This window comes from Sceloporus occidentalis, unplaced genomic scaffold (genome assembly GCF_023333645.1).
Source record: "Sceloporus occidentalis isolate IW3139 unplaced genomic scaffold, rSceOcc1.0.p SCAF_117, whole genome shotgun sequence".
Lineage (NCBI taxonomy): Eukaryota > Metazoa > Chordata > Lepidosauria > Squamata > Phrynosomatidae > Sceloporus > Sceloporus occidentalis.
This window is the reverse complement of record NW_028317097.1, coordinates 1,449,286-1,464,414: the sequence shown is the minus strand read 5'-3', so window position 1 is coordinate 1,464,414 and position 15,129 is coordinate 1,449,286. Positions and strand designations below refer to the sequence as shown.

The window sequence follows — 15,129 nt, the reverse complement described above, 5'->3', positions numbered from 1 at the left end:
TTCAAACAGAGTGTACTTTCACATTCACATGACTATGTCTCTATAAACACTTCTCACTGTGTCACACGGTTACAGGATCTACACCGTGACACCATCAACTTCTCAGTAACAGACATACTCCTCCAACAACACAGCTGATTTTGGATTTGTACAATATAGCAACATGAGTGGTAGGTTTTTCCAAAGACACGATGATGCTGTGGCCACGTTAGGTCTGTCTGTTTCTCTGGATGAAAATTATTTGATTTAATGAAATATATTCAGTGTGTATTGTACTGGCTCTGTGGGAGTATTTTTTTCCACACTCAGAATAACTTGTCCTTAAATTGCTTTACTAAGCTAACTTGATATGATTACAAAAGGTACTTCAACTGATGTTTTATTTCAGAGTAGGCCTGAACACTGGCAGGAAAACTGGTAGAAGCTAATTGAATGACTGTTTTTGCTCGATTACAAGACAAGGTTTGATCTTATAATCAAGGCCGTCTTATAATCAGACCTCAAATAGAGGTCTGCCTATAAGACTAACATCTAGATCCCCCGCAGCGCTGCAGAGGACCTGGATCCTCCTCTCTGCTAACCTCTGCTGCTGCCGGCACTGCTCCATCATAGAAGCAGCGGAGGTTGTCTGCGCGATATGCGCAGACTAGCAGGACAATCGAAGACTGGAAGAACATTACCTGGTCTGATAAGTCTTGATTCCAGCTGCGACATTCAGATGACAGAGTTAGTCTTTGGACTAAACAACATGAAAGCATGGATCCATCCTGGCATGTATCAACGTTTCAGGTTGTGGTGGTATAATGGTGTGTGAGACATTTTCTTGGCACACCTTTGGCCCCTTAGTACCAATTGAGCATTGTTTAAATACGACAGTACAAAAATACAAATATTGTTGCTGACCATGTCCATCCCTTTATGACCAGAGTGTACCCATCTTCTGATGGCTTCTATGATTGAGCACCAGCGTGACATGACCTTCGAGTGCTCAGTCATAGAAGCCCTGATGGAAGCGATGGACGGCAGCAGAGGTTGCCTACGTGCATTGGGGAGACGTCCAACGGCTGCCCCCACTAGACACCAGGCAATCTGAGGCACGAGGAGGATCTAAGGGGGCAGAGGCATAAGGCATTTCTGGGAAGAAGAGTCGCATATCAGGGAGGGAAAGTGGCATATAGGGGGGGTATAAGGCATTGCTGTCTGGCAAAGTAGCATATATGAGGGTATAAGGTATATCGGGGCAGAGTGACATATAGGGGGTATAGGGCATATCTGGGGAGAGAGGCAAGCTTGGGGGCAGATGTACATAACTGTGGGGCAGGTTGGCAAATAAAAGGAAATAAAAACAAAAATGGATTTTTCTCAATCATAGTTTTTATTTAATATGAAAAAAATAGTTTACATGTGAGTTTACTAGTAAAACTTTTTCCTATAGGGTAGTCTTATATTCAGGCTTTTTCTCTTTTCCCTAAATTAATATTCAAATTTTGGAAGGTCGTCATATAATCTCTAGTCTTTATATCGAGCAAATACGGTAATAGTAAGTGTGACAGACAGAAAGAAAGCCTCCAGCGTGCAGAACATACTTCACTCCCGTATAAAGTTATCATTTCGCGGCCATATCTTCCTCAGTTGATTTATCGCTACAATTGATGGTGCCTTAGGAGCTCCGACAGAATAACCGTAAAACCGGGTATCCCGAGCATAGTACCGCTACCCACCAATACCACCGCCGCAGACTACCGCGATCCTAAAATCTGACACGAAGCCCCGCCCTTGGGGATGTCGGTCTCTCTCAGCGCGATCACTAATGGTCGCGGCCTGTGACATATTGGGCCCCGCCCCAAAGCTGTGACTACCTCTGCCTATGGTGTTACGGGCCTGCTCTCTGTGCTTCCACGTGTAGTTTGTCCACCGCGCTGTTTCCCTGAGTGAGAGATGGCAGAGCTCGGTAAGGAATGCTCCCGATAACTTTTAACACCCCGCAGCCTTTCTTCCCGGGTGCTGCTGCTTTATATTCATGTGCTTTTTTCCCCCTGTTACGTAACTCGTGTCATAGTAGGAGACAGCCTTGCACCGTTACCTTCCCCGGCTGCCCCTAATTCTGTGTCCCCAACAGCTCCCACGGCCTCCCCCTCATCATATTGAGTGCCCCTCAGCTCCTCCGGTTGCCCCATCATATCCTGCCGAATCCCCATCAAGTCCATGTCTGTCCCCGTTCTAACCTGATAAGCTCTCAACAGCTCGTGTTCTAGATGATGCTCATTAACCCACTGCCACCCCCACTTAACCTTTGGGGTGCCCTTTGTCTTTATGGCACCCCGCTTAGAATTCAAGGTGCCCATGGGCTTTATGCCACTCTCTTGGCCTTAGGTGTACCTATCAGCTATCTGTCACCTTCCCTAAGCATGTCCATCAGGTCCCTGCTGCCCTATTAGCCCTAGTGGTTCCTCAGCTCCCGAGTCCCCACTTCTCTTCCTGTCCTTCATGGTGCCCATAAGCCTCCTGCCAGCTGCCCCTCTGTGCTTTTGTTCTTAGTCTCCTGTGTCTTCTCTTATTTTATTTATCCTCCTATCTCCCTCATTGTAATCCTCAGTCTTTGCCTTTATATTGTCCATATTACTTCCCATTCTTCTCCCATAAGTAATGTCTTCTCCTGCCTACAATATTATCTCATCTGAAAGATTGCTGTAATGGCTGTTTATTTAATAGACCATAAACACCGCTTTGTTTTTACAGTCTCCGCGTTCCCCATTCTTGTAAGTCTTCATCAGCTCGGCTGTGGCGGTACTTGAAGCCCACTGACCGTGGTTTTTTTTTTATTGTTGTATCCCATGAAACCCCATTTCATGGCGGATTCCAACTGTCTCTGGAAAAGCAGTCTGTCTTGGGCTAATCACATGTCCTCTCTACACAAATCATCTCAGAAGTAAATGGAGCAAATCTAATCTCATGTCTGTAGTCTTTAATTAAATCTAACCATGTGACCCCAACATGATCCTGCAGCATCACATGATGTGCACATACTTGGAGCCATTAAAAAGGGGAAATGTGTCCTACACACCCCAATGGCAAAAAAACTATATGTTTGATAAATGAGTTTAGTGCAGAAAGTTGCGATGCTGACCGTTCCACTTCAGGTGGGGCGTTATGGTCATGGTTTTCCAATCTTTGCATTATTGTGGTGATTCCTCATTGTTTTTTTTTTTTGTTTTTGTTTATTTTGTGCTTCAGCTCTTTTCAGCGTCTCTGATAAAACCGGACTGGTAGAGTTTGCGCAGCGGTTGAGCTCTCTTGGTCTTTCATTGGTTGCATCTGGTGGGACTGCCAAATGTCTACGTGATGCTGGACTTGCTGTCAGGTAAGGAGAAAATCTGGTGTATGAACATTTGAATGTCAGGTTGTGCAAAAGTCTTGGGTTTTCTTTGCTAATGTTGAATTGATCCTGCAGCGTTGTGTTAGGTTCAGGCACTGTTGATTCTCCATTGACCCTCTGTCTTGTGTTTCTTGGTTTTTGATGAGTTCCTGTGAAGAGGCCATGAAGCTCCTAACCTGTCCTATTGTCAAACACTGAAGGTTGACATATACCTTATAATCTTTTATCATTTTCATAAAGGAGGTCTGGATTGGTGGTTCTTGTTTTTGGTATTCCCCCCCCCCCCCCCCTTGTTTACTCTTACCCTGTTTTATTTATCTTAGAGATGTATCTGAACTTACTGGATTCCCTGAGATGCTGGGAGGACGTGTGAAGACCCTTCACCCAGCAGTTCATGCAGGTGATCATAGATTGGTGGTCTCATTCAGCTAAAGCTCTTATAAAGTAGCATTTTGGAACCAAGAAGCCCTTGTAACTTGTAATGAATGTTCACTATGGTGTAATTTGATGCAGTATATAGGAGCATGACTGTGTGGTATGTGTCCCAGCAGGCGTGCAAAAATCCCTCAATGAACATATGTAGGGCTGCAACAACTAATCGATAATTAAAATCGTTGCCAACGAATTTCATTATCGATTAGTTGAATCGATTTTTATCGATTATAAAATGAGGGTTTTTTCAGAGCAAACGCTCTGAAAAATACCCCTCATTATATAATCCGTTTCAGTGACTCACAGCAGCAGCTCCTACTTACCAGCCCCTCCCTGTAATCACTGTGACAACTGGCCCCGCCCCCTTCCTTCTCCCAGAAGGCCAGAACCACATGGCTGTGACACTCATCTAACTGTAAGTATAACATTAATATTTGGGCTGCTGAAAGGGGAGGTGGGGTTTAATTTAGGGGCAGTTATGGTTAATGGGGTGTTTAGGGTTAATTTAGGGGAAGTTATGGTTAATGGGGTGTTTAGGGGCAGCTATGGTTAATGGTGTGTTTAGGGGCAGCTATGGTTAATGGGGTGTTTAGGGTTAATTTAGGGGCAGCTATGGTTAATGGGGTGTTTAGGGGCAGCTATGGTTAATGGGGTGTTTAGGGGCAGCTATGGTTAATAAGGTGTTTAGGGTTAATTTAGGGGCAGCTATGGTTAATGGGGTGTTTAGGGTTAATATAGGAGCAGCTGTGGTTAATGGGGTGTTTGGGGTTAATTTGAGGCAGTTGTGGTTAATGGGGTGTTTAGGGTTAATTTAGGGTAGTTGTGTTTGATGGGGTATTTAGAGTTAATTTAGGGATAGTTATGGTTAATGGGGTGTTTAGTGTTAATTTAATGATGAGGACTGAGGGTTAATTTAATAAAGTTAACTTAAGGCGCAGTTAGAGGTAAAGGGGGGCAGACTAAGGGGAATCTAAATCCTGGGGGCAGTGAAGATTAACCCAGTACTTATTTATAAAAGTATGGTGTCAGTGTGATGCGAACAGGTCTGTGACTCTGAGGGGACTATGAGATATCTAGGGGTATAAGGCATATCTGGGGAGGATGGAGTGACATATCTGGGGGTATAAGGCATATACGATATATAAGGCATATGTGGGGAGGGCAGTGTGGCATGTCTGGGGAGGATGGAGGGGTGTATAAGGCGTATCAGGCACAGTGGCATATGTGGGAGGCAGCGTGGAGTAGAATATGTGGGAGGCAGCGTGGAGTAGAATATGTGGGAGGCAGCGTGGAGTGGTATATGTGGGAGGCAGCGTGGAGTGGTATATGTGGGAGGCAGCGTGGCATATGTGGGAGGCAGCGTGGCAAGCCTGGGCTCAAATGTGCATGTGGGAGGCAGCGTGGAGTGGTATATGTGGGAGGCAGCGTGGCAAGCCTGGGCTCAAATGTGCATGTGGGAGGCAGCGTGGAGTGGTATATGTGGGAGGCAGCGTGGAGTGGTATATGTGGGAGGCAGCGTGGAGTGGTATATGTGGGAGGCAGCGTGGAGTGGCATATGTGGGAGGCAGCGTGGAGTGGCATATGTGGGAGGCAGCGTGGAGTGGCATATGTGGGAGGCAGCGTGGAGTGGCATATGTGGGAGGCAGCGTGGAGTGGCATATGTGGGAGGCAGCGTGGCAAGCCTGTGCTCAAACGTGCATAAATTGGGGGGGCTGGTTGGGAAATAAAGACAAGAAATGCATTTTATCAGTTGTTTTTTTTAATTCTGCGTTTGTATTTAACATCATTTGTTTATTAAATTATTTTAAATAAATGAAAAATGTACATTCATTTTTTTATCCGATTAATCGAAAAAGTAATCGGCCAACTAATCGATTATGAAAATAATCGTTAGTTGCAGCCCTAAACATATAAATCTCTCAATGAATGTGCACTAAATGTGAAGTGAGAGAGACGTTTGCTAGTATGCTTGTTAGTATATATTACTTGAATGTGTGACCATATTTTGTTCCCTACTATACCATGGATGCTCCAGTTCGTCTGACAGTTTAGGGGAGCGAGTTGCTCCCTATATATGCAGAAATAATTTCCATTACTTGAAAATCGCTCTGGAAGGTGATACAGGTCTTCAGTGTACTGGCTGTATCGTATTCCTGCCATTGTTGTGTATCTTCTGTAGAAGTACGGTATGTGGAATTTGGGCTGCATGTCTTAAAGCTGATTGTGATCCGGTAGAACAATATATAAAAGCTGCGATCTTGCACTTTTGCGTCTCCATTGCGCTGTCCATATGCCCACAAGCACGTTTCAGAAGCAATTATCTCATTTCAAGCACATGACCTGTTGGTATCATTTATTTTTAAATCATATTTTGTTTGTTTTACGTAAGGCTGTGTTTGTTTGTTTTTTTGTTCCTTCATTTCTCCCAACTTATTTACGTTTGCCATAATAGCTATTTTGTTGACCATTACATAACGTTAGTTGCTCTTGTCGTCTTTCTCAGGCATCCTTGCAAGAAGCAACTCGGAAGATCAGGCCGACCTCAGCAGACTGGGCTTCAGTTACGTGAGGTAATGTAACACGATGGAGAGAGGATAGCGGTCGTTCAAGCAATGCCGTGTTCAGGAACATGCTTTCCTGGCGACTGCAGGAAGTGTTGGTGCCGAGATGCATCAGAAGGGTTGATCCGCGGTAATATTACAGCTTGTCTGAGAATTACTGTTTACGGTATACTGACTGTATGCGTGCAACATTGCCATGTTATATATAAATAAAATAACATTTGCACATAGCTACCAAAAAACACTTGGTATCCGATCTTTTTAGCATCTCATTACATTATTCACTAGATCCCTTTTCAATGCATGTAGCATGGTGTATTGTTAAAGTGTACCTGGTGAAGTTGATTAGTCGAAATATTCTTGCCATAAAAATAAACCCTTAGGTTGTAGTGGACAACCACTTAGTGTTGTTTTGACCCTTCTAAATTTTTTAGGGTGGTTGTTTGCAATTTATACCCTTTTGTGAAGACTGTGTCTGCACCCGGCGTCACGGTGGAGGAAGCTGTGGAGCAGATCGATATTGGTAAATGTCTCAACCCCATAGCATTTTCATACGAGTAGATATTATAAAAGGCATCTATTAATTCAGAAACTTGTTCTTATCTTATTGGCCAACTCTATCTGTTTCTATAGTGATAAGATACATTTTCGAACTTAAGCCTCTTCCTTACCCTGTTGATCTGACACTTAGCTTTTAGGTATAGTGTGTTTAACCCTGTTATTATAAGAGTCCAGCCATACGGCCAAATTTGCATACAGATTAATTTAATATCCTAAAAAAACTAAACTGAGACCAACATCTTAATTCTCCAGTTATTTCCCTAAAATCCTAAGAAGCTCCTGAATACTTAGGTTTTCTAAACAAGCAGATCATTGTGTGTTGGTATTAGAGCCAAAGGACAGGGTCATCGGTGCACCAAGATAAGAATTTGAGGTTAAACTATGGGAATTTTTTTTTTTTGTTTGTTTTGTGTGAGAACAAGCAAAGACATACACAGCGTTTTGTGATGCCCTTGCACAAGAACACAGTGTCTTTGCATTTTCCCTAGAATGCTATCAGTGGAACAAGAACCTTAGCAGCATTTTTTTTTTTAAAGCATGCACTTATTGTTACCAAAATTGTAATTTAAAGTATTTCATCTTCCGTGGGAAATTATTTAAAAAAGAAAAATGAATATCTATATATAATCTATCGGTTAGGCTTGTCCACATTAGTAATTCTTAAGGGACAGTACTTGCTCGGTACACATTTCTGTACCAATAATTGAAAACCTTTTTTAAGATAAGAATTATTTGTTGTCTGAATGAGAATAGAAAACTGATGCCAATTATAATTTGAAGATACATTTGTAAAAAGGTAGGAGATGTACCATTAAATCTGGTACATTGATTCTCCCAGCTGAGTTTTATATACTTCAACTTATGTGTCATATTGTGCAGTTTCTATGTGCCTTGTTCAATATCACATTCTGCTTTCTTCTCTCCTAACTAAGGAGGTGTAACACTGCTGCGTGCGGCTGCCAAAAACCATGCCCGTGTCACGGTTGTTTGTGACCCCGGTGACTATGAGAGCACTGCTGATGAAATGGAGAAGTCTGAACAGAAGGATACAACCCTGGAGAAACGCTGCCAGCTGGCTCTGAAGGTACGCTGTGGATCCCACCTCATATCTCAATCCCATCAGTTTGAGGAAGACTCCAAGCTTTGCACTGGGACTGAATTATGCTAATGATGCATGAAGTACGTTCTTAAAGTTAAATAATGGTGCTGTTTTCTCTTCCCTACAGGCATTCACTCACACCGCCCAGTACGATGATGCCATTTCAGACTATTTTAGAAAGCGATATAGTAAAGGTGTCTCTCAACTCTCACTCCGGTATGGCATAAACCCTCACCAAGTCCCTGCTCAGATCTATACCTGTGGGCCACGTTTACCACTGACAGGTTGGTAAGGTCCCTGACTGTAGATATAACCTGAACTGGAATTCCTGAGTCAAGGCTCATACCATCGAATTTGTGTTTAAAATGTAAATCTTTTGAATCGTAAGTAAAGTTTGTTGGTTTTTTTCTTAGATGTTCACAAGCCTTTATCTGACTCTTTCAGTGCTGAATGGTTCCCCTGGTTTTATTAACCTTTGTGATGCTCTGAATGGCTGGCAATTGGTGAGAGAGCTGAAGAACGCTGTGGGGTTGCCGGCAGCTACTTCTTTCAAACATGTTAGTCCTGCAGGTAACGCTAAGCCCTTCCTTCCAGAGATATTGGGACATAGGTCTAAGAGCAGGATTTTTGTTTGTACATTTTTGATGCAATGCTAGCTTTTTGCATTTTGTGTGTTCCTTTCTGGGAAGTCATCCTACTTGTTTGGACCTTTTAAACTATTGCAACTGCTTTTTGATATCCTCATGTATTTTGTGAGACAAGTGTTTGTTTTTTGAGTTGAGTGCCTTCTCACTTCTGTCCGCCAGGTGCTGCTGTGGGAGTACCTTTATCAGAAGAAGAGACACGCGTCTGCATGGTCCACGATCTGTTCCAAACACTTACACCTCTAGCAACAGCCTACGCCAGAGCTAGAGGTAACGGGCTTTTAGACGTTTAGTGATACGTCGGGGGGGGGGGGGGATACTGCTGTCTGTTTCTAGCAGTCTCATTCCTTTGTGTAATTTTTACAGGCGCCGACAGGATGTCTTCATTTGGTGATTTCATTGCAATTTCTGACGTATGCGATGTTACCACAGCAAAAATAATATCTCGAGAGGTAAATGAGGGGACAGAGTAAACCTTGTGGTATATAGTTCATAATGAAACTGAAATATGTATTCCCTTTAATGTGAACCAGCTCCAATGAGCTTTTTTGCAGCGTGAGCTTGACTGGCCCTGCATAATCTATAGCTAAATGAGTGAGATTTCTTCTGTATACTCACCACTGAATTATGCATTAGGCAGGGGCACCTCAACCTTTTTTCCTGAAGAAACCTGCCACTGTTGGCCCTTCTCATCCAAACTCAAGTGGGTGCATTCTTGGAGTTTATCATTTCAATAATTTAGTGTGTCCGTGTGTCATGGATGCATCGCATTTGAAGCTTGTTGTCCTCGCAGACCTTGGTGAAATCGTTGTCACAAAAGTTGCATTTATGATGCAACACATTAACCCCTTCAATCCCAGGGGTTTTTGGTACCTCAAAGCCCAGAGCAATTTTGCCATTTTTGGGGTGTGTCGGTTTAGCGATGATTCTCTTTTTCTGTGAATAGTGTACCCATATAAACTATATAATGTTTTTCAAGAAGAGATAGAGCTTTCGTTTGATACCATAGTTGGATGATTAGCTGAAAATTTAGAATGAGAAATTTAGTAAAAACTAGCAAAGATTAGAAAATTAAACAAATTTTTTTTTACATTTTCCCTCTGAACCTCACAAAATTAGGTAAAGTGATGGAAAATCCCCTCCAAGTTTATCAATTCAGGTGTCCTGATTTCAGAAATACATAATTTTATATAGATTTTCCAGACTTTCCCAGCACCAGGTAGCATATTATAAGGTGTACAATTTTGTATAATTTTTATGCCTATGGCTTAACGGGTTTGGGGGTTGTGAACTGGGGCAGAAGGGGTTATACTGGCTAGATGTTATGCTAGGGCAATGGGAAGTAAGGTTTTTTAATTTTTTTTTTTTTTTTTTTTTTTTTTTTTTTTATATATATATTTTTTTAATTTTTTATTTTAATTTTTTAACTTTTTTTTTTTTTTATATATTTTTACACAGAAATGGTTAGAGGTCCTCCTAGGGACCTTCTGAACATGCCAGTGATGTCACAATGACATCACAGCTCACATAATTTTTTTTTGTATTATATATATTATTTTAATGATTTATTTAATATTATTTTTTAAATGAATTAACTTTTTTTTTTTCTGCTTTTCTCTTTCAGGACAGGAGGGGGAGTGAGAGAGATGGTTTCTCACTCCCCTCCCCGCGATCCCCCTGCACCGATCACACTGTGATCTCTATGCAGGTCTGTGAGGACCTGCATAGAGATCACAGTGATCGCAGCGTCTCTGTGCCTCATCGGAGGGCAGGATATCCCCGCAGGGGATATCCTGTCCTCCGATGACCTTCCGGGTTACGTCAGCAGTGACGTAACCCGGAAGGGAATGCCCGATCGCACGTTTGCAACTGCGCGATCGGGCATTTTCAACCGTAACAGCTTACCGGCTTTCATGCCGGAAGCTGTTACGGGAGATCGGGCAGCAGAAAGCCGGCAATGCCGGCTTTCTGCTGCCAGGGGGGAGTCAAGGCTGTCAAAAGACAGCCAGGTCTCCCGTGCAGCGGCAGGGATGTGTCCCTGACGCTGCACGAAGGGCTGGACGTACCGGGACGTCCATAGGGGTTTCTTTGTGGGCGTTTTTTGGACGTCCCGGTACGTCTATAGGGGATTGAAGGGGTTAAGCACCTTTAGATTATTTACAAACACATTGGGGTTTTTTTATGATTTTGAAATGTGCCTCTTCCTTACACTATCTTAGGTCTCAGATGGTATTATTGCTCCTGGATATGAAGAGGAAGCCCTGAAAATATTGTCTAAAAAGAAGAATGGAAGTTACTGTATCCTCCAGGTGTTTCATCAGGACATTGGACTCTTAATGAATAACTACCTATTTGGTCAAATTGGCATCATATAGACAAGCCTAGCCTAATTTGATGGATCCTATGTGACTGCAGCGCATTATACATGAGTGTTATTTATAGATGTTTAGAAATCATGTTATTCAGAAGAGAAATGTGGGGGGAAAAAAACCTAATATAGAAAAGATGGGACTAGGAGGTTTATAAATAAACAGACATTAAGATCTTGCCAGATCTGTTGTGGGAAATGTTTACTGTACATATATACGGGATCAGACTAGAGTGGCTTGTTTTAAATTTTTCCTCTGTACTTTCAGATGGACCCTGCATACGAGCCTGATGGGACTGAGGTTCGGACTCTCTTTGGCCTTCAGCTAGAGCAGAAGAGGAATGATGGTCTCATAGACCGGGCTTTGTTCAGCAATGTGGTGACTGCCAAAAAAGAGGTACGTTATTTGCTAAACCTTACTTAGGTCAATAAATGAGCAGGCTTTATCAGAAGATATCAGATGACACACTGAGCATGTAATCCCACTGTAGACTGTGGCACTGTTAGGGGAGCGCAGGGACAAACTATCTGATGTCATCACTCATATACTCTTTCATAGACTTTTTTAATCTACTTTTTTTCCCCTTAACAGTTGGATGAAGTTTCTTTCATGTTTACTGGCAGTTGGTAACATTAGTTTTGTTACTCCCTGCCTGAGACCCTTGCATACTTTAACTGTTTCTATCCTGCAACATCTGGTGGTCTAAGCAAAACCCGTTCTATTTTGTAGCTCCCGGAATCAGCAGTTAGAGATCTGATTGTAGCCTCTGTCGCTTTGAAATACACTCAGTCTAATTCAGTCTGCTACGCAAAGGATGGCCAGGTAACATGTCTTGTTTCTTTGTTTTTTTATCTTGAATGGGTGTTATCGTGAAAATGGAATATTATACAATTCAAACTTAAGTATAGATACAAGAATAGGCTTTTCTCTCCTTTCTTTAGGGGCTTTGTCACTGCAAGCTTCAAAAGCATGTAATATCCAAATTAGTTCACATATCTCAATCACAAATCCCTTTTTATACAAAACAATATTTTCAGTGGTTTGTATAAAGATCAAAGTGGTGGAACTGGAGCTATTAGTAAGAACAATCCATTGTAGTTGATCCCAAATCAATGTTTGGAGATGTGAGATGCCACCCTACCCGTGTGATACGCCAGTCTACTATACTATTGTGTAACCTTCTGAACTAAGTGAATTCTGTTCTCTTGAACATTACATCTACATGGGATAAACTGGTACATAGAATGGTGTGTTTTATTATTCAAAAATAAATAAGATGCAGTCTAGATGGGCAGATTAGTTATCGGCCCTCAAATTCGATACTGAGCCACAATGGCATAGGGGTGTCCAACCTGAGTTTCTTATATGACTTAATTTTAGTGATTGTTGGTTTAGTAAAAATATGCTGTACTTTCTGGGAACAATATGGCAGTGCATTTCCCTGCCGGAGTATTCCGCAAAGTGCAGGTGGGTAGCCGGTATTAGATCACATACCTTGAAACTGTGGTTTTGGTTGGAAATGGAAATGTGAAGAGTGATTTTACTCACACAATAATCTTTGTAGCCGCAACAGTGGTTAATTGACTATAGGATTTAAGTTTAGGTTGACTGGTAAAGGTCAAATTGAGTCTCGGTACGAGGTAAGGTGCAGACTGTGCCCAACACTTCCTTCCATTTCACAGAAACGGAATGTACGGTAAATAACTGTCCCTTCTCGGGTTATCTAAATGTCTGTTTAATGCCCTGTCCCGTGGAGATGGCAGTGTAAATATTTACAGCTTTTGGTGTAAGCCTTGCCTTTAGTACAAACTCTTGTATGTTTTTACTGATCTCGTTTCTTTGTTAGGTGATTGGTGCAGGGGCCGGCCAGCAGTCCCGTATACATTGTACAAGGTTAGCTGGGGACAAAGCTGATAACTGGTGGTTGCGACATCACCCACGAGTCCTGGGCATGAAGTTCAAAGCTGGCGTGAAGAGGGCAGATATATCAAACGCCATTGATCAGTACGTGAGCGGAACCTTGACAGAGGTGAGGAATTTTTTTTTTGTTTGTTTTTTATTTATTTTTTTTTATAAATATTTTTGGGAAATATCAGTTATACGTGTATACTTGTTTTTTGCAGCGTAAATGTGTACATTGGGCCTAGTTGAATATTAAGTGGGCTTTTAATGGGACAGCCAAAACATTGTGAACAATGAAGTGGACACCTTAATTTAGCATAATAACCTCCTAAGTCAGGCTAGCTGAGACTTGTGTGTTTTTCTTCTTTTGTTTTCGTTTTTTTTTTTTTGGTGTTTTTTTGGCTTGTGTTTTGAGCTCCCCTCCTTTTCATATGGGCTGATACCCTTTTTTTTTTTTCTTAATGTTCTATTTCTAGGAGGAGCTGATACAGTGGAAGACTCTGTTTGAGCAGCCACCAGAACTGCTGACAGATGCTGAGAAAAGGGAATGGATTTCTGCCTTGAGTGGTGTTTCCCTTGGCTCTGATGCCTTCTTTCCTTTCAGAGATAATTTGGATCGAGCAAAAAAGGTTTGTTTAGACATAACCTAACTCCAGTCATTAAAGTGGGCAGTCTATTGTCCGATGTACTTGTAAGTACTAGAAATACATTCTTTAACCTATACTGGAAAATAAGAATTTCTGGTGGTCAACCAGAGAAAAATCAAATGTGGACAGTGGGTTGTATTTATACAGGCAGAAGTGGTGCTAGTCAGGATCAGTGATCTATATTTCCAGAAAGCCATATAGAAAATCTGTTAATTTCGCTAGATTTGCTGTGAAAATATGCTGCATTAATCGGTATTAATATACCACATACCGTATATCACACAACAAAAAATACTGCCACAAGCTTTGACAAAGGCTGGTGGTACAATATATGTATATAAAGAGCATTTGAAATACCCTGGGGTGTCTGGTTTTCAAAAATATATGGTTTGTTGGGGTAAATTGAATTTGCCAACTTCAAAATGTCCCAAATAGGTTGTAGGGCCAGTATCACCAGATGCTAAATTCCAAGTTGAAAAACCTGAAACACACACCTCCCAAATTGTGGTCTGATGCATGGGTGGTATCCCTGTACTCGGGAGATGTTGCTAAACACATATTAAGGTGTTTGGTAGTGACATGTACCAGGAATATATAAAGCTGACAGCAGAAAGAGGGTCTTGATATTGAGAGATTACAATCTCCTTGCAGTCATCCCTGCCTAAACCCACAGAATGTTCTAGATATGTTTTGTCTAGATTGTGCAGATGTGTATCATGATACTGGGATAATGATTGTTGGTTTTTATTTATTTAAACAGAGTGGTGTTGATTTCATTGCTGCTCCTGCGGGTTCTGCGGCTGACAAAGCCATAATTAATGCTTGTGACCAGCTGGGCATTATCCTGGTGCATACAAACCTGCGTCTCTTCCACCACTAACGTTTGAAATGTTGTTGAGTCTTGTGCATTACAGTTTAATTTACTGAATATTCCATACGGTTAAAAATAAGTGCTTCTAGCCGTGCATAAAACAGAAGGATGTTGTATTGCACTTTAATGCTACACAACTCCAGCAACATTCTTTGGAATTGTTGCAATTGAAATTCTTCTTTGTTCTAGTTCGCTTTACTCTTCTTACATGTCTGGTTTCTATGTTGTGATCCATTCTTGTATGCTCAATTAAAGCAAGCTGCTATCACCTTTTTTGAAATGTGTGTAATATATTTACTGCTCAGGTTGGACATCTGTATCTTGATCTCTTGTTTTTTCTTTTCTGCATAAAAATCAAATGCAGCTTCTTGCAAATGCAAACTTCTAGAGATCCAACCAATGGGGGTTATAAATGCAGGTTTACATTTTCACTCATGTTTAAGGGTTAATGAACATTCCTTACTGCTCATATGTCACAACTTGACAGCAAACTCCATTAACATTTTTTTTTTGTGAGCTGTTATGTTACCCTGCCCTCCCTCACCTTACTTAAAGGTTTGGGGAATTTCGACATCCTGCTGTTAAGATTTGTTAAATCCTCCCATCCCACAGCCTAAGGGAGGGAGAGTGTAGGTAGAGAATAGGGGGCATCAAAGTTGGTGTGAAT

General features: G+C 41.7%; 1 protein-coding gene across 1 annotated transcript; it reads left to right on the top strand.

Annotated features, from left to right (window-relative positions):
* The first annotated feature begins 1,938 nt into the window (after positions 1–1,938).
* Positions 1,939–14,471, top strand: LOC149282401 (bifunctional purine biosynthesis protein ATIC-like). The gene is made up of 16 exons (XM_089498247.1): positions 1,939–1,951; positions 3,235–3,361; positions 3,700–3,776; positions 6,312–6,378; positions 6,804–6,892; positions 7,863–8,014; positions 8,157–8,313; positions 8,474–8,599; positions 8,836–8,943; positions 9,040–9,125; positions 10,893–10,982; positions 11,310–11,438; positions 11,772–11,864; positions 12,889–13,071; positions 13,421–13,573; positions 14,352–14,471. Exons 1-16 carry the CDS (start codon positions 1,939–1,941, stop codon positions 14,469–14,471), a joined length of 1,770 nt encoding a protein of 589 aa, XP_089354373.1.
* Positions 14,472–15,129: the final 658 nt, after the last annotated feature.

What these genes read in the sequence shown, in the direction of transcription:
- LOC149282401 (XM_089498247.1), top strand. An exon ending in GAAGTTACTGTATCCTCCAG is followed by an intron (nt 10,983 to 11,309) that starts GTGTTTCATCAG and finishes CTGTACTTTCAG; the next exon opens with ATGGACCCTGCATACGAGCC. An exon ending in TGGTGACTGCCAAAAAAGAG is followed by an intron (nt 11,439 to 11,771) that starts GTACGTTATTTG and finishes TCTATTTTGTAG; the next exon opens with CTCCCGGAATCAGCAGTTAG.